This window comes from Pinus tabuliformis, chromosome X, assembly GCF_031772625.1.
Source record: "Pinus tabuliformis cultivar Carrire ecotype Pingquan chromosome X, CPIR1, whole genome shotgun sequence".
Taxonomy (NCBI): domain Eukaryota; kingdom Viridiplantae; phylum Streptophyta; class Pinopsida; order Pinales; family Pinaceae; genus Pinus; species Pinus tabuliformis.
This window is the reverse complement of record NC_142308.1, coordinates 1,214,327,837-1,214,352,763: the sequence shown is the minus strand read 5'-3', so window position 1 is coordinate 1,214,352,763 and position 24,927 is coordinate 1,214,327,837. Positions and strand designations below refer to the sequence as shown.

Genomic DNA, 24,927 nt, shown 5'->3' with positions numbered 1-24,927 from the left:
TCTAGCCGTTTTTCTTCATGGGATAAAGTCAAAGATGTGCAACTTTTGGGACCTAGCCGTTTTCACTTAGAGAGGGATCTAGATCTCACATTTTTTCTATAAATAGAGCTGAAAGCCCCTCATTGTATCATGAAAAAAATTTCGAGCTCTTAGCTAAGCAAAGCTCTGTTGGATTTGTAATAGTATTTTTGACTAATAAAAGAAAGTCTTTGGGGGCAAAGCTGTGGTGTTATTCTTCAGTCTTTTATGGTAATGTTGTTCTGATCTATTGTGCTTCATATTCTAATGTTATAACTTGTTATTTCCATTTGCTATTTGGATTCATTGGTGTATAGTTGTCTTGCATCATTATTTGGATTGGAGAAACACTTTAGATTGGGCAGATCTAGTGGGTTTTCGGTTGAACCTCTAGACTTCCTTCTCACTGTGCTATCCAATCCCCGTGGATCTAACAAATATTTTTGAAAGTGTGTAGAAATCAATTTATTGAATCAAATCTTGAGCACTTGGGGACATTCTTGGTTGAACCAACCAACTCTCAAGACATAGATTAAAGAACCCACATTGGGAGTTTCCAAAGACTTATCATATGAAATTTTTTGAGGGAGTTTTCTTGCCATTTGCTCTAAAGAAAAAGTTATTTATCTTCAGAGTTGTCTCATTTTAAAGCGCTATCACTGAATAGATCTGCTATTTTAAGAGTTTATTTTAGCTTTCTAAAGGGCGAGGTGTCCTTATACCCTTAGATTAGCTCTTGTAAATTTTGTAAATATTTTCTAACCCTTTGTATATAATTTTGTTCATCTTGTATATATTTTTGGGTTTTTTTTGCAGATCTGAAGATGAGAGTAAGGGTTTAGTTTTGGATCTCCTCACACATATTTTTTGTAGGTGGATTTGCTTGAAGATCAAAGGAAAACTGAAAATTTGAGGCCAAACTCCTCTCCTAGACGGCTAGGTTTATAGCATATCGATCTTTTTTTGAGGTCGTCTACCAAATTTTGAGCTCATCTCCTTAGGCCGCAAGCAAAAGGAGTCTCTTCCTCACATCTAAAGCAAAAATTTTGGGAGGATTTGTAAAGAATTTAAATTTTAAAGATTAAATCTGAGATCGATTTGGAGAAGCTTCATTTGGGGTTATAAAATTTCTTTAGATATGAAACCATATATTTTTAACGAGGACACATACCCTTTCGACCTTTATTTCTCTAAGTTGCAAGCCTTAGAGGCATACTTCCTTCACTTGGTGCGAAATTGATCAAACCCTTGGACATCATAAGAGAAGGTGATATTTTTCAAAGGGTTTTAAGGTTGTTTCAAGTAGATCCATCCAATTTGGGCTTTAAATTTATTGAGCCTTTTCCTCAACTGGCCGTGAACATTTGAGGGCCTACCCTCTCTCCTTCTGCCAAAGATTTCTTTTTTCCAAGCCGCTAGGGTTTGAGTGAATTATTGTGAGGGTTTTAATTAGATTTTGAGGTAGATCCATTGTATTGCCTTGAACTTTTCTCATTCGTTTCCTTGCAGCTTGAGGAGGGACTTTCTTTGTTGTTGAAAGGATCTATTATGTGTAAAACATCCTTAAGATTGTAGAGCCCTTCTCCTTGTCGAAGGGTCTCTATCTTTGTAACATTAATATAAAAGAATTTTTCCTTGAGGGAGCTTGGGATTTATTCCCATTGTATCCCACCTCCTTATTTGAAAGGAGGATTTCTTGTGGTGGTGACTAACTTCTTAGCTTAGTTTTCATAGTCTATGGATCTAATCTCTAGCTTGTTTTCATAGTATATAGATCTAATCTCTAGCTTGTTTTCTTGGTCTCACTAGAGTGGTTTCATTTTCATTACATTTTAGATCTAATCTTTTGAATTACTTTACTTTGTCATTGTTAGATATAGTTATTAATTACTTGATCTAATTGATTTCGTTGTCTATTTGATCCAATTTGCATTTGAGTAGTTCTTGTTTTGATCTCACTTGTATATTAGATTAAAGTAGTCTTTCTAATTCTTTAAACTCTCTAACTATTAGATCTCATTAGCAATCTCATTTGCCATCATTTAAAATAACTACATGTACTTCGTTATATAATTCGCATCTGCTCTATTGCTCTTATACATTCTTAAAAGCACATTATAAGTGAAGTGAAATTCTTAATTTAATCAATAACTCCTTTCACATTTGAGCATCTTGGTTTCTATTGAAGCACTTGTGTTATTTCTCTAATTACTTTGTTTCATTGAATAATCTTTACTTGCTTCATTGATCATTGTTATAAAGCTAATCTCATTATAATTTTGTGCAAAGTGTTTCTTGTAACTTGATCATAAGTGGATTGATATATTTCACTTTTTGGAGCATCTTGTTCTAATTGTATCTCATTGAAGCATTGTATTAACTTTCATTTCTCATTTGCATTTAGATCTAGTTCGCATCTTATAAAATTTACCTCCAAGCATAAGCTTGATGGATAGAAATTTTAGAACAACTTCTGTAACTTTTATTCAATTTGATAAATTTGAGTTTGGAGAAAAGGTCAAAACACATGACCTCGCAGTTCTCTTGTGGCCGAGCCCTTGTAGGAACGAAGACATGTGGGCTATCAAGGAGCCTAGGCAGGTATCGTTAATGATGGACTAAGCGCCTCCTCATCCTAGCCTTCTTGTAGTGCACCTCAGTCTTTACCAAGTTTTGAGAAATTGAGAAGTTTTCAGCATAGATTAGGCATACAATTAAAAATTTACCAAGATCACTTGCATCACACACTCACATATCACTGTCTAATCTTGCATTTGTTCATTGTACAAGTTGAATCGTGAGCATTTCATTCTAATTGCAAATATTACATTGTATTGTTTTTGTACTTGTCTTTCAGTTATTTGCTCATTGTTAATTGATATTTGTTCTATCTTGTTTGAGCATCTCTTTAGAGTACAAGTATAAATTTCATTTACATTGCAAGTCTTTCTATCGCTCATATCTCAAATTTGTACTTGATTTCTTTTACTAACGTTTGTCTTGCAACATTACTTATCTTGTAACTTGAAGCATCTTGCAAGTATAGTAATTTTATTTGAGCATTGTTTATAAGGCACTGGTCTCTTATCTTCTATCTTATTGAATGCCATACTGATTTAATCAAGTCTATCCTATTAATATTTGCTCATTAATATTCGTACTTGCTAATTAACCTTTAACTCAAGTTATATTTAGTGCTAATTGCCTTGCTCTTTGTCTCTTAGAACTTGTTGTTTTCAACAAGTTTTCATTTAACAATCATATTTAGGGACTCTACTCCCTATAGCTTTCCTAGGAGAGAACTTAAATAGAGAGAGTTGGGAATAGGTGACAGCCCTTTCTCTGAGCATTGCACCTTAAAGACTACATCTTGTGGAGTTAAAAACTTTTCCCGAATTTAGGTATGCATCTTAGGCGACAACACACCATCTCAAAGGCAAAAACGTTAAGAAAAAGTACAGAAAGGAATCATTTAACATGCTACCCTTGGTCAGTGTATGTCTTGATTTGAAGCTCTCAATACCTGACTTCATCAGGCTAGAGGTAGAGGTGATTATTCCACTATATGTACGTGACTGATGCCACTTGATAAGGATATGAGAGATCCTTACTGATGTAGCAGAAGAAAGCAAGGGTTCTGAGAAGGGGAGGGATACGAAGATAAAAGTTGTTTTGGCCATTGATGTCCAAGAGTCTTGATACAACACAAATACTTGATACCCATATGGGACTTCTGGTCTTATTTATACAAAAACTGAGCCGTTTTTGGGCCATCCTATAATATTAAATCATAACAAAATTCTAACTATGATTGCCTTTGAGCTTCCCTGTGATATTAAAATGATAAAGTTGACCTACCCTTATTTATTAACGGTCATCACATATGGTACAGTGAGCATTTAATCTATGGATATACTTGCCATCTAAAACAAAAATATTACAAGTACAGAGTTGATAGTTGATCTCCACCTGTCTCCCAACTGCAATCCCATCAGCCAGAAATAGATTATGTGAATAGCAGAGAGCAAGATATGGATAGTTTCTTTTAACATCTTCCAGCATATCGATAGGAAAATAGGATTGTGGTTGTAAAGGGTGAGCTCCAAAATCTATTATAATGATAGTCCGATGGATAATATACTTACTACATTATATCTGGAGAAAATGAATTATATTCATCCAGAACCTAGTCATTCAAGTAAGGGTTAGTTGCTAAGCTTCTGAGCAATACAATTTTATCAGCAGCGTCTATTCGATATACTCTAGGAGTACACCTAGGAGTGTCACGTCTCGATATATGAGAGTAAGGTATAATCCTTTCACAGCTGATCCTGGGCAGCATGGCACATATCAAATCTTGGTCTGGAGGATCTTAATCCTCATAAGTGCTGGATAAAAATTATCTCAATCTGTTGCTGTGACTAGGTCTGGAAAATATGGGTTTGACATTGATTTCTGATTTAATATTCCAATCCATTGACATCTTGAGTAAAAGCGTAACATATTAGAAGCTCTCGAGGCCATATCTTGACTACTTTCAAGGGTGGCACTTTTCAGATAACACTGCGCTATGCCTCTGTGAGTTGTGTGGAGGAAAGTGGGCTCACATAATCTAGTAATCAATGAAGGACATATGATATGTAGTGCAGTGGGTGAACATTGTTTTAGTGGTTTGTCTCTCAGATGTGTTGCTTCAAATCTTGAATGTACAGGCCAGTAAGATCTGGCAATGGAGGCAATTTTGCTTGATTAGTGATTCTGAGAAAATTTCTTGGGGAGAACCTTTGAAGTTCAAACCCTGTCAAAATCCCCTTGTACAGCACTGTTACTGCCTAGATGAGGGAGGGAGATCGAATCTGTCAGATTGTTTCATTTGCTTTTGCATTTTCTGTGAGGTCATGCTACAATTATAACTCAAGATTACTTATGTTAATGGTTTGATTTGCAGGTATGACATCGCTTCAAATAGATGGCAAAGGGAATCGTCCTTGCCAAGGAAGGTTCTTGCAGAAGAAGTTTGTGGGATTGTTGCATTATATCAGGAACTGTATGTCATTCCTGGATCTTCTCTTACAGATTTAGAATTTGGTAGAAGACCAAAACCAAAGCGGGCATCTCTGGTTCTTCAAGTATACAATCCAAAGAAGCGGACATGGAGGCAGGTCTTGACAAAGCCGCCAATAAGAAACCAACTTAGCTTTCCCTGGGCTGCCATGTGCTCTATACGATTATAACTCATGCTCCTTGTTATATGTTTCTTGTGACGTAAATTATTTTATGTACGTCGTTCTTGAGGAGTGTACCTTCTCTTTGCTTGGTTGTATATAATATGAAGTTTTAGTTGTTCTTCTCTAGTCTGTCCTGGGAGAAGCATAAAGTGGATGTAGCAAGTAAATATGTATATTGTTCTTGGGGAGTCTGCCTTCTCTTTGCATGCTTGTATATAATGTGGGTTTTTAGGTATTCTCTAATCTGTCTTGGGAGAAGCATAGGGTGGGTATGAGCAGTAAAATGTGTATCGTTCGTGAGGAGTGTACCTTCTCTTTTCTTGCTTGTATATAATGTGGATGTTTAGGTTTCTTCTCTATTCTGTGTCAGAAGAAGCATAAGGTGGGTGTAGCCAGTACACTATCAACTGTAAGCACCACCTATTCTTGATATTCAAATAAATTCGGTTTGACATATTGATATATGTATCCAAATATTTTTATGAAATTTTCGCTCCCCAATCTTTTATGATTTCTGGCGACTTTGGGATTTAGGCTTTACTATGTGTAGATGAACTATTTATGGTGCCTATTTTTTCCTGTAGTATTCCATTAATTGAAATTTATCTTTGGGCTAGGGGGTCTAATGTATTTAATTTCCAGTTGATTAACTCACTTCCCTGCTGCATGTTTTTCTTTTATGACATTTTCGCTCCCCACTCTTTTATGATTTCTGGCGACTTTGGGATTTAGGCTTTACTATGTGTAGATGAACTATTTATGGTGCCTATTTTTCCCTGTAGTATTCCATTAAATGAAATTTATCTTTGGGATAGGAGGTCTAATGTACTTAATTTCCAGTTGATTAACTCACTTCCCTGCTGCATGTTTTTCTGTCCAATTTTAATGCCCGTCTTTTTCTCTATTCATATCCTGGATGACGAAAATCCCATAATTCTGCCACTACCATATTGAATTGATGGACATGGGAATTTAAATGAACACCTGATTCACCCACTTCAGCATTTCCTTTATGGCAAAAGAGAATAGTCTGAGAATTACTCTGAAAATTTTCCTTGGAGTATTCCATTAATTGAAATTTATTTTTGGGCTAGGAGGTCTAATGTATTTAATTTCCGATTGAGCAACTCACTTCCCTACTGCATTTTTTTCCGTCCAATTTTAATCCCTGCTTGTTCCACCATTCATAGCTAGGAAAATCCCGTATCTAGACCACTTTCACATTGAATTGATGGACACGGGGATTTAAATCAACACCTGATTCAGCTACTTCAGCAGTTCCTTTAGAGCAAACGAAGACAGTCTGAGAATTATTCTGAAAAATTCCCCTGTAGTATTCCATTAATTGAAGTTTATCTTTGTGCTAGGAGGTCTAACGCATTTAATTTCTAGTTGAGCAACTCACTTCCGTGCTGCATTTTTTCCTGTCCAATTTTAATCCCTGCCTGTTTCTCTATTCATAGCTTGGGATGTTGAAAAGCCCTTATTTCTACCACTATCATATTGAGTTGATGGGCATGGGCATTTAAATCAACACCTGATTCACCCACTTCAGCAATTCTTTCATAGCAAAAGAGGATAGTCAGAGAATTGTGCTGCAGTAAATAGAGACTCGATTTATTGGACAGCATTTCTTTGTTAGTGGTTTCTCTCAATTGCATAGTTCGATGCAGTTTTAAAAATAGTTTACTGTTTTACATCAAGTATATTCAAGAACATAAATTTACAATCAAATGATTTAAAAATTTCTCCTAATTTTGTTTTGCATATCAGAGGAAGCACACGTTGTTTCTTATATTTTATTTTTTTCCAAATAAAATGCTTCCTTTGACTCTTAATTGATAAAAGATATGTGCAAGGCATTTTATACAAAATAAGAGTAAAAAACATGTACAAGGCATTTTATAGAAGATTAAAGTTACTGCAATAAGCAGCACGCAGTGGTTAAGAGCCCTGAAGCCTGGATAACTAGGTAGCGTACAAGCCACCCGCTTTGTAAATACAAGTGGGTTTCCTAAAAATTTGCCAACCTTTTACGAGTAAAGGCCTTTGTAGAAATCATTTCTTTTTAATAAGTAGCAGTTTATGCAGTTTGTTATAAATGTCCCTACTCCGCACCCACATGTATGGGTAACCCAAGGATAATTTTTTTCCTATCATGCAGTTTGACAGCCAGCAAGCCTACCGTGATTCACAGATAACCAGGCTTAGGTGTCTCTCATCGACTCTCCAATGAGTTGTATTCATTCATTTAGCATGTTAATCTGATGAAGGTGGGTCATTTATTACGAGGTACCTTAACCATTTTTTGTTAGATTTCCTTAAAACCCAACAACTGATTTACAATTTTCATAGTGTAAAAACCAGAAATACAAACAACTGATACACTGGAAACTTAAACTGCAAATACACTAAGCTTTCTAACCCCAGGAAACCCCAACTCTGGGGGAAACCTGCAAAGCTGTGTTTTATTATTTTCTTCAGCAAAGGATTTTCTTTTGAGAATTACAAGGGAGAAACTTCCCTTTTTATCACAAGAAAACATTCGATCACCCTCAACTAAATTGATCTCCCTTCCTGCGCACTGGATCCGCAAAACTTCTGTGCTGATCAACTGATCTACCCACTTGTGCAAGTGCAAGCCTCCTCTTTTGTGTGCACGTGCGAATGGAAAGATCTCACAGGGGTTGTAAGAGCTCGACCCTCACTTGATTTCTTTTGCTCAAATGTTGAGTCACTCGATCCGCTGAAACTCTCGGCTCTTACTTTGGTGATCTAACACACTTGCTTTTGCTCATCTGGCTTGCCACTAACTCGCTCTCTCCTCTTATAATTTCGATCTTAACTTTAATCTCCCTCTCAACGACTAAGATTAAATCGTGATCAATGGTCAAGATTAAATCATAAGTTAACTTGGGAATCTTTTAATTTTCCATAAGTTTAACTTTAGGAAATAGTTAATTGAATTAATAATCTGCTTAAGTGGTTGTCTCATGGGTTCTTCTGCTAGTCTTAGCACCTGGGCAAACAAAACCTTTCTTCTTTACTCCAATCAACACTCCCTCTTGGAGAGGAAGGTGTTATGCACTACACGCAACTTCTCTCCGAGGTATCCAAATCTAGTCCCTGGCAAAGCCTTGGTCAAAATGTTTGCTGTTTGCTCCTATGTTGGTATGTACTGGAGTGTAACGATACCTCTCTGAAAAATGTCCTTGATGTGGTGATAACGTGTGTCGATATGCTTAGAGTGATCATGAAACACTTGATTTTCAGAGAGCTTGATGCCGCTGTAATTGCCACATTGTATCACAATAGACTCCAACTCCGTCCTCAACAAACCCATGATAAGCTTCCTCAACCAAATAGCTTTGCACCCTGCCAAATTCGCAACCATGCACTTAGCATTGATTGAGCTCAATGTGATTGATCTCTGCTTCTTGCTAAACCAAGAAACAACTACTGATCCAACACTAAATATGCATCCCGATGTGCTCTTCCTATCTATGGAGCTCCCAACCCAATCTGCATCAGTGAAGCCCTCAAGCCTCAACTCATCAACCTGTCTATACCACAATCCATACTCTACTATCCATCTGAGATATCTCAAAACATGCTTAGCAACAACCTAATGCACTTTGTTAGGCTCGACCATAAATTGGCTAACGGAGTTAACTGCAAACATATGCTTGGCTGGGTGTCAACTGCTGGTAAAGTGAAGCATCTACTCGCTCTAATTTGGATGTATCTAGTTTCTTCCAGTTTGTGACTAGAGGTGTGGTCTTGGGTTTGCAATCCTGCATGTGAAACCTCCTCAAAATATTTAGAGCGTACTTTCCCTGCCCCAAGAAGATCTCCATCAATCTTGCCAAAACTCCAACCCAAGGAAATAGTGCATCGACCCCATATCATTCATCACAAACTTGCCTATAATATCTCTCTTGCACTCTTGTATGAGCTTGTCTGCGCCTATCAAAATCAGGTGTCCACATATAACTCTAGAATAAGTGGTTCACCTCCAACAATAATGTAGTAGAGGTTGGAATCTGCTTCACTCTTAGTGAAGCATTGGTAACTGTCTATCCTGGCATACCATGCCCTTGGAGCTTGCTTGAGACCATACAAGGCTCTCTTGACGCTGCATACGTGCGTCTCTTTGTTGCATGTCTCAAATCCCTCCCATTGCTCAATATAATTTTCCTTCTCCTCAACCCCATTGAGGAACATTATCTTCATGTCCATCTAGTAGATCTTCCACCCCATCTGTGCTGCTATAGTTGCAATCACTTTGGCAGATGAATATTTGGCAATTGGGGCAAAGGTCTCGTCATAGTCAATCCCCTTTACCTGCAAGAGCCCCTTTGCCATGAATCTTGCCTTATATTTCTCAATACTCCCATTAGTTCCATGCTTGATCTTGTAGACCCAACAAGACCCTAACACAAATTTTCCCTCTAACCTTGACCCTAAACATCATTCTTCATGATGGCGGCATACTCCACAATGGCATCTCTCCACACTTGCTAAGTGGCTGCCCCCTGAAGGCTCAACATCCAATAAATCCGCCATAAGTGCCATATATTCCATGTACCTTTGTGGCTATCTGCTTTATCGAACTGATGTGCGAGGAGCACCGATTTGCTCTTGCGCTTCTCGGATCTGCTGATCTGCCCATTGCACTCTCCTCCCAGTGTTGGGAGTCATTCCCTGAGTGGGCTCTAGTCATTCTTGCATCTACGTATTCCCCTCATCCTCGTCCTATGCGTGCACAACTGTAGTCTGAGGTGTTGGTTGAGCCTCCTGCTTGGGAGCCTACTCCTCCTCTTGCACTATAACTTGCTCACGCTCTAAGGACTTTTTCAAAGCCCTATCCTCCTCAAACTTCACATCTCTCTTGATGAATGTTTTTCTATGTGCTGGAATGTACACTATGTACGCCTTGGATGTCTCGTTGTAGCCCACGAAGATGCCCTTCTCTGTTGTGGGCTCCAACTTCTTCATTTTCTCCTCTGGTACATGGAAATATACAAGGCTACTGAATTTGTGGAAATGAGACACATTCAATTTCTTCCCTGTAAATGCCTCCCTTGGTGTAACTTGCCGCAACTCTGTGTGGGCTTCAGTTCTGCAAGAAAACTGTTGTATTACATGTCTCAGCCCAAAGAAACTTGGGCAACACTTTGACATGCAACATAGATTTGGCTGCTCCAACTATTGCTTTGTTCTTGCGCTCTGCCATCTCGTTCCGTTGAGGATTATATGGTGCGGTCAACTCCCTGCTAGTGCCCTCCTTGGCATACAACCCTTTTAAAAGCATTTGAGGTGTACTCCCCATCATTATTAGACCTCAGCGCCTTGATTTTTTTGCCAGTGTGGTTCTCAACCAAGGTCTTAAACTCCAAAAACTTTGAGAAGACCTCATCCTCCTTCATGAAAAATATCTAGGTCTTCCTTGAGTGATCATCTATAAAGGTGACATAATATTTGTAGCCATTGAGGGATACTGTAGAGAAAGGACCACAAACATCTGAATGAATAAGGTCTAAGATACCCTTGGCCCTGTTGTCTCTGCTAGGAAAAGGTGACGTGGCATACTTGCTAAGTGTGTAACCCTTTCACACCTCATGTTGATCCATGTTGAACTGTGGCAATCTTGTCGCTATCTCCTTGAGAATCCTCAATGCATCGTGTTGTAGATGCCCCATGCACCTATGCCACAACTCTCCAAGCTCGCTGCCTGGGTCACAACCTCCTCTTCTAGTCAATGCTACGACTATCTCAATTTGTAATATGTACAAGCTCTTGTGCCTAACCCTAATATGCTTAATCACCTTGGAGTTTGAGGGTTTTATAAAAACCCTACCCTATTTGAAGGTCACCTCATACCCCTTGTCCTCCAAAGTTGAAGTTGAAATGAGGTTCTTCTTGAACGTCGATATGTAAAGAACATCTATAAGATATAAAGGGTTTTTAGACTCCCTCTCAAAACAAACAATACCAATACCCTCAACCGAATACTTCTCATCGTCTCCCATCTCAATGTTGAACTACATATCCTTTTATGATAGTTTGCTGAAATACTTCTTGTTTTCCGTCATACGATAGGACATACTGTTGTCCACATACCATAAACTGGTAGCCATTGAACTTGCCATACAGAGAATGAGTGAAAACTCCTTGTCAAAATGAGAAGAGAACTCATCTATCTCTGCAAAGGCTGCTACTTGGTCATTTTTGGACCCTTTCTTATTGTTAGGGCATTTAGTGTTGATTTCTGGTAGCATCGGATGTGCTCTAAGTCTCAAATTTTGCAGGGAGACTTAGACACATGCATTCTCCAATACCCAGAAATTGTTTTGGGAAATTCCACTCGGAGACAATTTTATTAAAATAATTAATTATTTTTAATGGGACCCAAAGTCTAAACTTAGGAAATTAAAATAATTAATGGGTATTAATATAAACTGTGGGTGAAACTTCTAGAAGAAGGCGGAGATCAAGTCAATATGATCTTAGCCATTGATTAAAATCTAATCTGGGCTGTTGATTAATCAATGAGAGGATTATAAGAGAATGCTTGATGGGCACTTGGAGAAGACACACAAAGAGTTGATCAGTCAGATCGAATCTCTGAGTTAGAGAGCAGCGCAATGATTTCGTGGTGATCACGCAGAGAGGGGCAGAGATAGTTTTGGCTGGAGAATCTTCTCCGGAGCCAAGAATACACAACAGAGAGGCAGAGAAAGACGCAGAGGAGGCAGCGCAGTGCCCAATGAGGGTGACGTAGAGCCAGGAAGGGCTCACACAGAGCAACACAGTGCCTTCCAAGCAGAAGTTCGAGATTTTGCTTGGGGTTTGACGTTTTGAGCCGGGAGGGCTGAAGTCAAAGCTCCTGAGAGAAAATCGATCCAACAGAGAGGTGACGTAGTGATTCAAAGGCAGTGTGATTCAAAGGCAGTGACACAGGCCCATGCAGTGACTGCGTAGGGGTAGCGTAGAGGTAGCTGGGGACTCGTTGGTTCAGCTATTGGATCAGCTGGGACTTGCAGTGTAGAGTGAGGTAATCTCACTAATTTCTTTTGCCAAGTGATATTCTCTGTACTGGATATAGCTAGCAAGGCATCCAGAGATTGTATTTAGAAATTACTACTGCATAATAATAAAAATCCTCAGATTTGCTGCACTAGTTTTCCCACATCGGGTTTTTCCAGGGACTTCTATCCAAAAACCATTGTCACTTGTGTTGTATCTTTTTCTTGTGTTTCGACATATTATTTTAAATAGTGAATGTTGCAGTTGTATTTACTTCAATATTTACTGTAGAACACATTAAATAACTTGTATGGTTTAACAAGTAGGAGAAGTAACATCAGTTTACTGCAGTAGGGATTCCGGGTTTAGGAATTTTCACATGGTACCAGAGTTGCAGGTGAAGCAAGAAGAACAAAGCCGGAAGACTCAACGCTGAAGGTAGAAGGGAATTCGAAATTCCTGCAGAGGCAGAAATTCAAATCCCCAGAGGGTTTGTGCAGTTCAGGCCAGGAGGGCTAGATTTTAGAGGGAAATCTCTCTGAGTGAGTCGACAGAGAGAACGATTTCTAGATCGAAAATTTTCAGCGACAGAGGGAGCAGCGCAACAAAAGCTTCCACGAAGAGGGGTTTTCTGGTGGGATGCAATTTTTTGCAGGCATTTGTTGGACATAAAAACGTAAGAGGGAAGAGAGAGACACGGTTGAGGGAATTTCTTCCTCAGAGAATTCCTAGCCAAGGAATTCAAATTCTCATCAGCTGAGCAACATCAAGGGGCAACAAATCTACTAACTCCAGTAGAGTGTGCGTAGGTCAACCCAGCGTCAACGTAGAGGAGAGAGGAGGCTATTTGAATTTTCCTTTTGGCAGAGATGGTAGCCGCATCTTTAGGAGGGAGGTGGGGAGATTTAGCGTTGTAATTCAAAAGAGCTACAAATGAGCAGGATCCTTGAGGAGTCCACCTCTCAGATCAATTCCTTGCTACGGGAGCCCAATTCAGAAGTAGCAGGATGGACCAGTGTCAGTGAGTGCAGAGGAGTGCAGGAATGACAGTTTTAGAGGCTAGTAGCGCCAAAGACTGAGTAGTGCAAAGCAGTATTGGTAGCAATGCAGATGGCACAAAGAAGAGGTTAGCAACAACGCAGAGGCTTCAGAGGGTCAGCGCAGAGACTAGCAGTAGTCAGACTCCAACAACGAGATGCATCACACTGAACACTAGTTCAATAATTTGGGATGCTTTTCCGTTGCTGATGTAGTAGTAGCAACAGTTGGAGAAGGCTGCAGTGCAGATGCAGTTGGTAGTGGCAGTGCCAACAACAACACGGATGCATAATCGAGAGGGAGTTGCAGTACAGATGCAGTGTTGACAGTGGCAGGGTCAACAGCAGTACAAATGCAACATTTGCGCAGTGGTTGGTGGACAAGATGTCAGACATCAGCAGTGCCAAAGGAGATGTTACAAAACAGAGTGATGCTTCAACAAATTGCATCCTAGAGCACATTCCTCGCTAAGAGGGGGTGTTGATTTCTGGTAGCATTTGATGTGGTCTAAGTCTCAAATTTTGTAGGGAGACTTAAAACACATGCATTTTCCAATACCTAGAAATTGTTTTGGGAAATTCCACCTGTAGACAGTTTTATTAAAATAATTAATTATTTTTAATGGGACCGTAAGTCTAAACTTAGGAAATTAAAATGATTAATGGGTATTAATATAAACTGTGGTGAAACTTCTAGAAGGCGACGAAGATCAAGTCAATATGATCCTAGCCATTGATTAGGATCTAATCTGGGCTATTGATTGATCAATGAGAGTATTATAAGAGAAGGCTTGATGGGCACTTGGAGAAGACACACAGAGAGTTGATCAGTCAGATCGAATCGCTGCGCTAGAGAGCAACGCAGTGATTTCGTGGTGATTACGTAGAGGGGCAGAGATAGTTTTGGCTGGAGAATCTTCTTCAGAGCCAAGAACACACATCAAAGAGGCAGAGCAAGACGCAGAGGAGGCAACAAAGTACCCAGTGAGGGTGACACAGAGCCAAGAAGGGCTCACGCAGAGCAGCGCAGTGCCTTCCAAGCAGAAGTCTGAGATTTTGTTGGGGGTTTGACGTTATGAGTTGGGAGGGCTGAAGTCGAAGCTCCTGAGAGAAAATCAATCCAGCAGAGAGGTGATGCAGTGCCTCAAACGCAGTGACGCAGACCCACGCAATGACTGCGTAGGAGTAGCACAGAGGTAGCCGGGGACTTGTTGGTTCAACGGCTAGATTAGTCGGGACTTGTAGTGTAGAGTGAGGTAATCTCACTAATTTCTTCTACTGAGTGATATTCTTTGTACTGGATATAGCCAGCGACGCATCCAAAGATTGTATTTAGAAATTACTACTGTGTAATAATAAAAACCCTTAGATCCGCTGCATCGGTTTTCCCACATTGGCTTTTTCTAGGGACTTTTGTCCAAAAACAACCGTGTCATTTATGTTGTATCTTTTTTTTGTTCAATTTCTTGTTTCAGCATATTATTTTAAATAGTGAATGTTGCAGTTGTATTTACTTCAATATTTATCATAGAACACAATAAATAACTTGTATGGTTTAACAAGTAGGAGAAGTAACATCAGTGTGCTGCAGTAGGGATTCTAGGTTTAGGAATTTTCACATTTAGTAGCATAATGCCCAAATCGGTGGCATGGAAAACACTTGATCTTACTAAGATCCTTTTTCTTCTTCTCACCCTTAGATTTCGGCGCATCACCACCATTGCTCTTTCTACCCATGGGCTTGGTCCCTTTCTTGGTTAGAGCAAAATTTTCTTCATCTTCCTCATTTTTAACACGAGATCCATGTGAGTTTGTTTGCAAATCTCCTCTTGGACGTAGTTACGCCATAAACACTCATAATCTGGGAAGTTTTCTTGGACACATATCCCATTCGTGAAGGCTTGCCATGATTAGGTGAAACCCAATAGGGCTACCTATCTGGAACTATCTCGCCCACACCAACAAACCCTTCCTTCACTTTGGGAAACTTGGTGAGAAAAGATACCACTGAATCTGACTTGGACATTTTAATGCTTTTGAGCTTGTCGTTCAACACCAACTTCCTATCCTCGCTCGAACCCTAATAAAGACCAATGATGGTTGTCCACATGTCTTTGGCCTTCTTCTTCCCAATTAGGTGAGGGGTAATGGGTCTTTGACTTCTTCCAGGGTGATCCTTCTTTCCCTAGAATCCATGTTATTACGCTGAGCCAACTGTTGAGGGTCAATGTGTCAGTTAGGACATTATTGATAAAATCCAAAATCCATTGTCCCTCCAACACCACTGGTATCTTTTCATGCCACGAACAGAGGTTGGACACACCGTCCAATCTGTCTTCAAATATGAGACCTTGATATGTCACACTGACAAATCAAATTACTGAATACAAATCGCACTTCCATTTTTATCACAAGAAAACCCTTGATCACCTTGCAACTGAATTGATTCCCTTCCTACGCACTAGATTTGCAAAACTTATGTGCAAATCACTTGATCTACCCATAGGTGCCAGCGCAAGCCTCCTCTTCTACGAGCACGTGCGAATGGAAAGATTTTGCTAGGTCTGTAAGAGCTCTACCCTCGGTTTCTTCTACTCGAACGCCGAGTCACTCGATTTGTGGAGAATTTCTTTTCTTCCTTCGCTGATATAACACGCTTGTGCCCAACTAACTTGTCACTCGCTCTATCTCCTTTTCTAATTTCGATCTCAACTCAAATATCCCTCTCAATGATTGAGATTAAATCATGATCAACGGTTAAGGTTAAATCATAAGTTGGGAAATTTTTTAATTTTCCCAAAGTTTAAGTTTAGGAAATAGTTAATTAAATTAATAATTTTCTTAAGTGGCTGTATCATGGGTTCTTCTGCTAGCCTTAGCACTTGGGTAAGCAAAACCCTCTTCTCTACTCCAATCAACACTTTTGTATTCAAGTGCTTTCGTTTAAAGTTTAAAGACATTTTAATATGGATCACAGGTTGAATTGGATGATAGACCACTATTTGTTGTATACTTGTTCCATTGCTTCATGGTGGTTATCACTTTCCTGCAGTCTAGTGTAATCTTCCTGTTGAGAAACCAAGTGTAGTGTAGTCTAACGCCTAATTTCTCTACTTGAATATTGCTTGTGAATATTAGAGGTCTTATTTATTTCTTCTTATGTCTTCTTCATCAAGCAATTATAGAAATGTTCAATCTTCCAGGAAAATATAAAGATCACAAAGAGACGAGACACCAAAATTACGTTGCTAGTCAGGGCAAATCCCATAAAGGAAAAAACCAACAATCTTTCTCTTATAGAATCAGATCAAAATGAGATATCCAAGACCAAAACAAAACTGCCACCAAGATGCCAAGTCCAACCTTCCTCCAAGTCACCTCTAAAGTCAAAGTCAACACTGGTCAAACCTTCTCTAATCTGGTCAAAGTTCTGAAATTTTTGGACCAGCAACTAGGGTCGAATTTTGACCTGCAACCACTTTAGAAAATTCAGCCTCTTTCACAAAAATTTAAGTCCTTCCACACGTGCAAGCTGACACTAGTCAAATATTCAATCAAGAGGAATATTCTTCTAGGCTTTGTCTTGTCTTCCCTCTCCTTTGACTCGAGCTTCTCTCCTCCTTCACTAGGTTCAAATGTGCTTCTTGTGATGTGAATGAATGTGCTTCCAAATGAGTCAAACTTGTCCTTTATATAGCTATCCAGGAGGGTTGAATAGGTGTCTATTGGAGGTCTAGGCTGACTTGTCTATGTTGAAAAGTGTGTAACTAGGTTCAGTCTTCATAAGTATGAAATGTATTCTTGTAAATTATAAAATGAAAAGAAATTATTATTATTATTGGAGCATGGGTTTCATGCTCAAGTTCTTTTATTTTATAGGTCAAGCACCCATTGAGTGCTTCTAGGATTTGTCCTAGGTCTAAGAGTCATTGTCATATATTGAAGACCCCAATGGGCACATTGTATCTTGTAAAGAAAAATTATTTTTGTCTTTAAAGTGTCGAAATACCCTCCAAGATCAAGTCGGCCTAGAAGCTGTCAAGTCAGCCTAATTGAAGAGCCACGTCTACCCCTTGAAGAGACCTATATAAAGAGAGGAACTCGTCCTCCAAAGAATCACTCACTCATCTCTCATTCTATGCGAAGAAGAGGACGAAAGAAGAGGTTGAAGAAGAAGGACAAAGAAGAGGTCGAAGGAAAGACAAAGTGTTTGGTCTAGTTCTCTCTCACATGCTAGACGAAGCAAGGGTTTTTGCGTAAGGGTTACATCTAGTTCGAACTAGGAAGGAAAGAAGAAAAGAAGGCAAGTGAAGGTCACTAAGGGTATCTCTCAATCCCTAAGTCACAAGGAAAGGCAAGCGAAGGGAAGAAGGCGGCTCTAGGAAGAAGATCAAAGTTTTCAAGTGTGGCAACAACAGTTGCAACAGTGGCGGGGCAGTCGAAATTTCGAATCTGTTGTAGGAGGTCGAAATTCTTGCAGTAGAAGGCCGAGTTGGTGCAATTGGAAGATATTTGACTAGGTTTTGCTAGTACAAGGTTTGCACATCATATCAAGTGGTTGATCTTGATCTTGGAGGGAATTGGTCTGAGTCACAAGGTCTTGATATTTGTCAATTGAAGGATCTATAAGAAGAGAAGAGATTTAAGGGTTTTCCCCTCAAGAGGAGGGGTTTTGGCCTTGTCTTGCATCCTATATATTATGTCATTGTTGTTATTCTTTTGATAGTTGTTTGATGTTTCTCACATTATAATAATAAGGAACAAAGTTAATAAGGAAAAAGGTAACACAAACAATTATCAATTTGAAGGAAATTAACATATCCATTGCCATATTGAATTTTTAACAGTCTAAGGAGGGCTAACTTGGTCAACTTGTGGACTAATGACTCAATAAAAAAATCAAATTCCTTTTTCTTACAAATGTCCAAATGAGACATGACTCAATTACATTTTCTTTTGACTCATTATAAATTCTTTTTGACTCTTTAAGCATGGAGAACATGTTTGGACAAAATATAATAAATATAAATATATAGTAAATACATCAATGATAAAGTTGCATTGTGAACACTGACTTTAGTTACAACTTCAACACTCCCATTTAACTATGAACAATGTAAACTTTGAAACGAGGATTGACACTGTTACCCGTTTCGTATAGATAGCAAAAAATTGACCCGATTTTGAAAAGGGGCGATGCAGAACACATATTTTTTTTAGAACATAGTTTTTGGCACTTTAAATAATCGATACAATTACTCGTTTCCTAGGGTAATAAAAACGTGACCCGATTTTGAAAAGTGGTGACGTAGAATACAATTCTTATTTTTTGGAGCATATTTTTGACAATTTAAATTTTCCTATGTATTAAATATAAATATTTGTTTTTAAATGTTAGTGATTTTCATGCTGATTTTGAAACGTGTTGATGTAACATGCTATACAACATACTTTTTTTTAGAGGATTTATTTTTCACACTTTAAAATTTATTATGTCCATTTTTTTTTTTTTTTTAAATTATGAGTACTTAATGAATTTTCAAGTCGTTTTATTTTTATTTTTTAAAATGTTGATTACTTCAAAAAACCAAATATAAAAATATATATAGAAAAAGACAAAAAAAATGTTAATAAAAAAAATTATCTTATAAACCATAAAAAAATAAAAAAAAAACATTAACAAAAACAAGAAAAAAAAAATTTAAAAACAAACTAGATTACCAAAGAAAAAAAAATTAAAAACATTTAAAAAAAAAACTAAAAAAATAAAAATAAACTCAAATTACAAAAAAAAACCAAAAAAATATAAAATTTTTAAAAATATATGTCTTTTCAAATTAAAAAAAAATAAATTTCAAATTAAAAAAAAATAAAAATAAAAAACATTTAAAATTTATAAAGAAACATGTATTTTTCTATTTAAAAAATAAAAAATAAAAATGATTAGAACTTATATATATATATATATATATATATATATATATATTATTAATTTTTTTTGTTTAAACTATTTTGTTTTTTTTTTTTGAAAATTAAAAATTTGATTTTTATTTTTATTTTTTTAACATGTTTTGTTTTGTTTTGTTTTTTGTTTTTGTTTTTTTTTATAATTTAAAACAAGTTTTTTTAATATTTTTTTTATTAAAAAAAAACTTTTATTAAAAAAAAAAAATATTCCGCCTACCTGGCCACCTGTGGTGGTGTGGCTCTGGGCGCATTCAAGTCCTCCGCCTAGGGCCGCGCCACCACGGGCTGGCAGGCGGGGTAATTTTTTTATTTTTTTTTATAATAAAAATATAAAAAAAAAAACGAAACATTTTAATAATTTTTAGTAGATTTTATTTTTTTAAATAAAAAAAAAGTTTGTTTAATTTTTTTTCTTAATTTTTTAATAATATTTTTGTTTTAAATTAAAAAAATGGTTTAAATTTATTTTATTTTATAAATAAAAAGAATTTGTTTAAAAAACAATTTTTTTTTTTTTTTTTAATTTTTATATAAAAAAAATTACAATTTTTTAACTTTTAAATTTTTTTTTGAATAAAAAATGTGAGTTTAATAAAAAAAAAAAAATATATATATTATTATTATTATTATTATTATTTTTTTTAAATCAAAAATACATATATCTCTCACACACACACACACACATATATATATATATATATTTTTGTTTATAAATTTGAGTTTATTTTCGTATTTTAAGTTCTTTTAAATGTTTTTAATATTAATTTTACTAGTTTTTAATTTTTTTGTTGTTAATTATTATTATTATTTTTTAATCTAGTTTGTTTTTAATTTTTGTTCCTAGTCTTGTTAATGTTTTTTTTTGTTTGTTTGTTTATAGATATATATATATATATATATATTTTAATTTTGTTTTTGTTTGTTTGTTTGTTTGTTGTTGTTGTTTTTTTTTTTTTCCAAATTTTTTTATGGCTTATGAGATAAATTTTTTTATTTTTTATTTTATTTTTCAAGTAATCAACATTTTACTCTTAATTTTAGTAGTTTTTAATTTTTGTTTGTTAATTTTCTATTTTTTTTTTATTAAATCTAGCTTCTTCTTCTTTGTTGTTGTTGTTGTGTTTTCTAGTTTTTTGATAATGTTTTTAAATTTTTTCTATTTTTACCTACTTAATTTTATATTTTATTTATTATTATTATTATTTTTTTTCTTTTCCATATATATATATATATATATATATATTGTCTCTTTTTTTTTGCTAATTTATTTATTTTTTTATGGTTTACAAGATTTTTTTTTTGGTGTTAAATGTGTTTTTTTTACTATTTATTTATTTATAATTTTTAAGTTTTTTTTTTTTTACATTTTTATGATTGATATTTTTTATTTTTTTTTATTGTTTTGTGTCTTTTCATTGTTTTAATTTTTTAATTTTATTTTATGTTTTCATTATTTTTTTGAAATTATATATATATATATTTTAAATATGTTTTTTTAATATTTATTTGTTTATAATTTTTAAGTTTGTTTTTTGTTTTTTGTTTTTTTATTTATTTATTATATGATTGTTTTTTTTTTTTTAATATATGTTTTGTTATTTTTTAAACCTTTTTTTTTCATTGTTTTACTTTTTTATTTTATTTTATGTTTTCATTATTTTTTTGAAATTTTAATTTTTTTTCAGGGTTATGATAAAATATTTTACGCCATTATTTCGAAATGTTGAAATATTACCTTTGAAAAAAAAAGTGTTATCCCAACGTCAACACTTTTCGTTTTGAAGGTGTTTTTTGGACAATTTTTGCACAAAATTGGTTTTCACCGCCATTTTTAAAACATGTTCAAAATTTACCCTAGAAAAAAAAGTGTTATTCCAGAATCAACACTTTTCGTTTTTAGCATTGTTTTTGATGTTTTTAAGGAGTTTTTTTGGCCAGAGTTCCCGTTTTGAGTTTCAGTTCCTGTTTCAAAGTTTACATTGTTTAGAGAGGTATTCATAATGACTCACTAGGATAATCTCAAGTTGAAATATTCATATAAGAAAGGATCTAGATTGATAAGCATCAATGATGATAACATTATCATAACTAACATTGTCAAACTACCAAGGCCTTGACAAATACGCTCTATCTCTCCACTAGATTAGAGCACAATGTTGGAAGGCATTCAATAGGACACCACAACGCCTCTCCAAGGAACATACTCCACCTAGGTTCACTAAAGTATGTCCTGACAGGACCATTTATTTATTCATTGTCACAATACCTGACACAAGGAAATGTCGGTCCTCCGGACCATTCTTATATTAGATCAATGTACTTGACTTATAGTTGTTAGTCTTGGTCATAGTACATATCTCAAGAATGTTCATCCATGATGCTTATCCAATCCACTATTCTCCCTATCCATATTCATGTAATAGAATTATGATTGTTAGTCCTGGCCATAATACACAACACATGAAGAAGAAAGGTGTCCATCCTCACTCCCTCTCAACCAGGGAGGAGATATCCACAAGCCCAAACTTGTCTAAAAAATACTCACCCTTTCCCTTGGGAAGGGACTTCATCAATGCATTGGCTGGCTACTCGTTTGTGGAGATATATTTTAGCTTCATGATTCCATCTTACATTATGTTATGAATCATAATGTGCTTTGACCTTCTTGGTTTTCTGACAAACTTCATATAGCTTTGATCAATACAAGGTATCATAATCGAGTCCAACATGTCCTTAAATAATCCATGAAACACTTTATGGAGCCAAATTGCTTCATAGCTAATTATAAATGCTTCCACATCTTTTTCCTTCGTAGTGAAATATAGTTCCGCTTCATGCTTTTCCAAGAAATCAAATTCCAAGTAGAACCAATCATTGGTAGTATCTCTACTCATCATCAACATTGCCAATCTAATCAACGCGTCCTTGAATCAAATGTATCATGGAACCAATCAACTACAATGATGGATTAGCAATATTAGACCTCTTCAAATTATTGCTAAATGGTGTTGCGATAGGTATATAATATGTGATCTGTCCTTCTGTAGGATCTTGGTCACAAGATTTTCTTAGTTTTTCTGCCAATCCTTAAGTAGTGATGTATTCATCCAAGATATGTCAGATTCTGCTTTCAACTCCCTCTGAAAATAATATCTCTAACTCATGATTTCTTCTTGAATCATTCAATTTGATTTGAAAGTACGAGGTCTTTTTTAATCTTTCAAAAATTAAGAGTAAATTTTCCAGCTGAGGAATGTGAACTTCTTCCTTTTACTCGGAGAATTTATTCAAGACTTGTTTCCATGCTGCCATCTTATGCTAAGTGTTGAATTCTTTGATGCATGCTTAAAACTGTATGCTCTTCCTGTAGAATATGCTCTGCTATGTCTTGCTATATGTTGGAAATTGTAACTAGTTTTGGTCTTCATAATTGTTCTTGTACTCATGTCACTATATATATTTTATGTTACAAGCAAAAGAAGAACGAAAAATATTATTTTCTAGCATGGGTTTCATGCTCCATTTGAATGGTCATCTAGGTCAAGCACGCATTTCATTCTTCTAGGGTTTGTCAAGTCAAGAAAATATTTGTCATGAGTCAAGAAAGTCATTATCATTTGTAGAAGATCCATTTGGGTAAGTGGTAACATTTAAAAGATATTATTTTTGAGTCTAGAAAGTCAAATTGACCTTCAAGACCAAGTTGACCTTGCTAGTGAAAAGTCGGTCTAGAAGAGGCCTATTCAACCTCATGAGAAGGCGATATAAAGGAAGAGAGTTTGACTCTTTTGGATACATTTCTAAAGTTTGTTCTGCAAAAACAAGAAGGAATAAAGAAGAGCGAAGGACTAGGAAACAAGAAGAAATACCAAGCGAAGGAAGAAGATCTGAAATCTGACCTAATTCTGCCCACACGTGCGAAAATCTAGGGTTTCTATGCGAGTTGTAGGGCCGAAAATTGCAGGCTGAAGTTACAGACCTAAATTGAGGGCCGAAACTTTGATTGGAGCAGACTTTGAAGATGTTGACCTTCATTGACTTTTGTAGACTGTCTTGTTTGAAGGAAATCAGTTAGAGGGATGACTTGGTGCTTGGAGGAGGTCTTGAATTTGGTATTTGGGTCTTGAATTTCTCATTTGATTTGATTATATAAGAAGAGAAGAGATTATTTATAGGTTTTCCCCTGGCTTGGAGCCTATATTTTGTGTCCATTGTTTTTTATGATCTTCATGGTTTATGCTCTTGATAATTGTTTGATGAAAAGAATCTAATAAAGAATAGGAAAGAAGATAAGATAAGTTCTCAAGATTTTATCAAGGACAAGGAGAATTGTTTTAATACTTTCCCTACTTCATTCTCCAACATGGTATCAGAGCTAAGGTGAAGAGAAGGCAACTTGAAGATCATCTTGTTGGCATAAGAAAACATTGCTAGTCAAAGGGACACAAGGAATGGCTTAAGGAAGAAGGATCAAGCTCTCATTAAAAACCTCTTCATTTGAAGAAGGACATCTATCTCTCTTGAAGGCTCATTGATTTTGAAGGAGCATCTTGAAGAAAGGTTGCTTTATCTTGAAAAAGAATATTGATCTCTCTCTCTTGAAAGACTATCAATTTAAATTCTAGTTGAAAGACATCTTTGTAGGGAGCTTCAAAGAATCCAGGGAATATCATCCACTCTTTGGAGCAACTTGAAGATTGTTGAAGGCATCCTAGAAGTGATCGCTCTAGAGCATCTTTGAAGTTTCTTGAAGATTCTTAAATATTCTTGAAGGAATAAAGAGAAGGACACTTGTTTGACAAGTAAATACCATATTGTTCTCCATGCCTCAGTCTACAAATCAAATGACTTCATTTTTCAAGGAAAGCAATAACCTCGTTGGATCAACAAAATTCATAGCATGGAAGAAAATGATTGATTTGGTGGTCATAAAAAATGAAGTCATGGAATATGTTCTTAGAGAAATTGCTCAACCAGACAAAGAGAAGATGCAAGAATTAACAAGATATAAGAAGGGAGAGGCGAGGGCACAAATGATTCTTATTGAATCCATAAAGGATCATCTCATTCCTTTTGTTGCTGATTTGAGTACATCTAAAGAAATCTATGATAAGTTGGTGAAATTGTACTCCATAAGTACATTAGGTCAGAAAATATCCTTAAGGAATCAACTATATAAAATAAGGATGTCAAAGGATGAAAATATGTCCACATATCCTATGAAGAGCTCACAGTTAAGGGACCAGTTCCAAGGGCTTGGGGAAGCCATTTCCGATCAGAGATGACCACTTGTGTACTAAATTCTTTGCCACCTGAATGGAACAATTTTGCAACTAGTGTCTATTCAATAAAATATACTACTCCCTTTGATGAACTATGGGCTCAATGTATCTTGGAAGAAACAAGGATAAAGGCAAAGGATGACACCGAATCAAATGAAAAGTCTCAAGCCTTTGTTGTAAAATCCAAGAAGAAGAAAGGGAAGTTTGGAAAGTCCAAAGGAAAACCAGATATGTTGAAGATTCAATGCTTTGGATGCAATGAGTATGGACATTTTAAGAGGGGTTGTCGAAACAAGAAAAACAACAAAATGAAGGAGAGAAGTGGAGCTCACATAATTTAAGAAAAGGAAGAACCTGAGAAGAAAC

The 24,927-nt window shown here is 36.1% G+C and overlaps 1 protein-coding gene across 1 annotated transcript in view; it reads left to right on the top strand.

Annotated features, from left to right (window-relative positions):
* Positions 1 to 5,708, top strand: part of LOC149144330 (F-box/kelch-repeat protein OR23-like) — a 30,310-nt gene extending 24,602 nt beyond the window's left edge. The window contains exon 2 of the mRNA XM_089450158.1: positions 4,967 to 5,708. Coding sequence (XP_089306284.1) covers positions 4,967 to 5,252 — 286 coding nt within the window. The 3' untranslated portion in view covers positions 5,253 to 5,708. The remainder of the gene's footprint in view (positions 1 to 4,966) is intronic.
* The last annotated feature ends 19,219 nt before the right edge of the window (positions 5,709 to 24,927 follow it).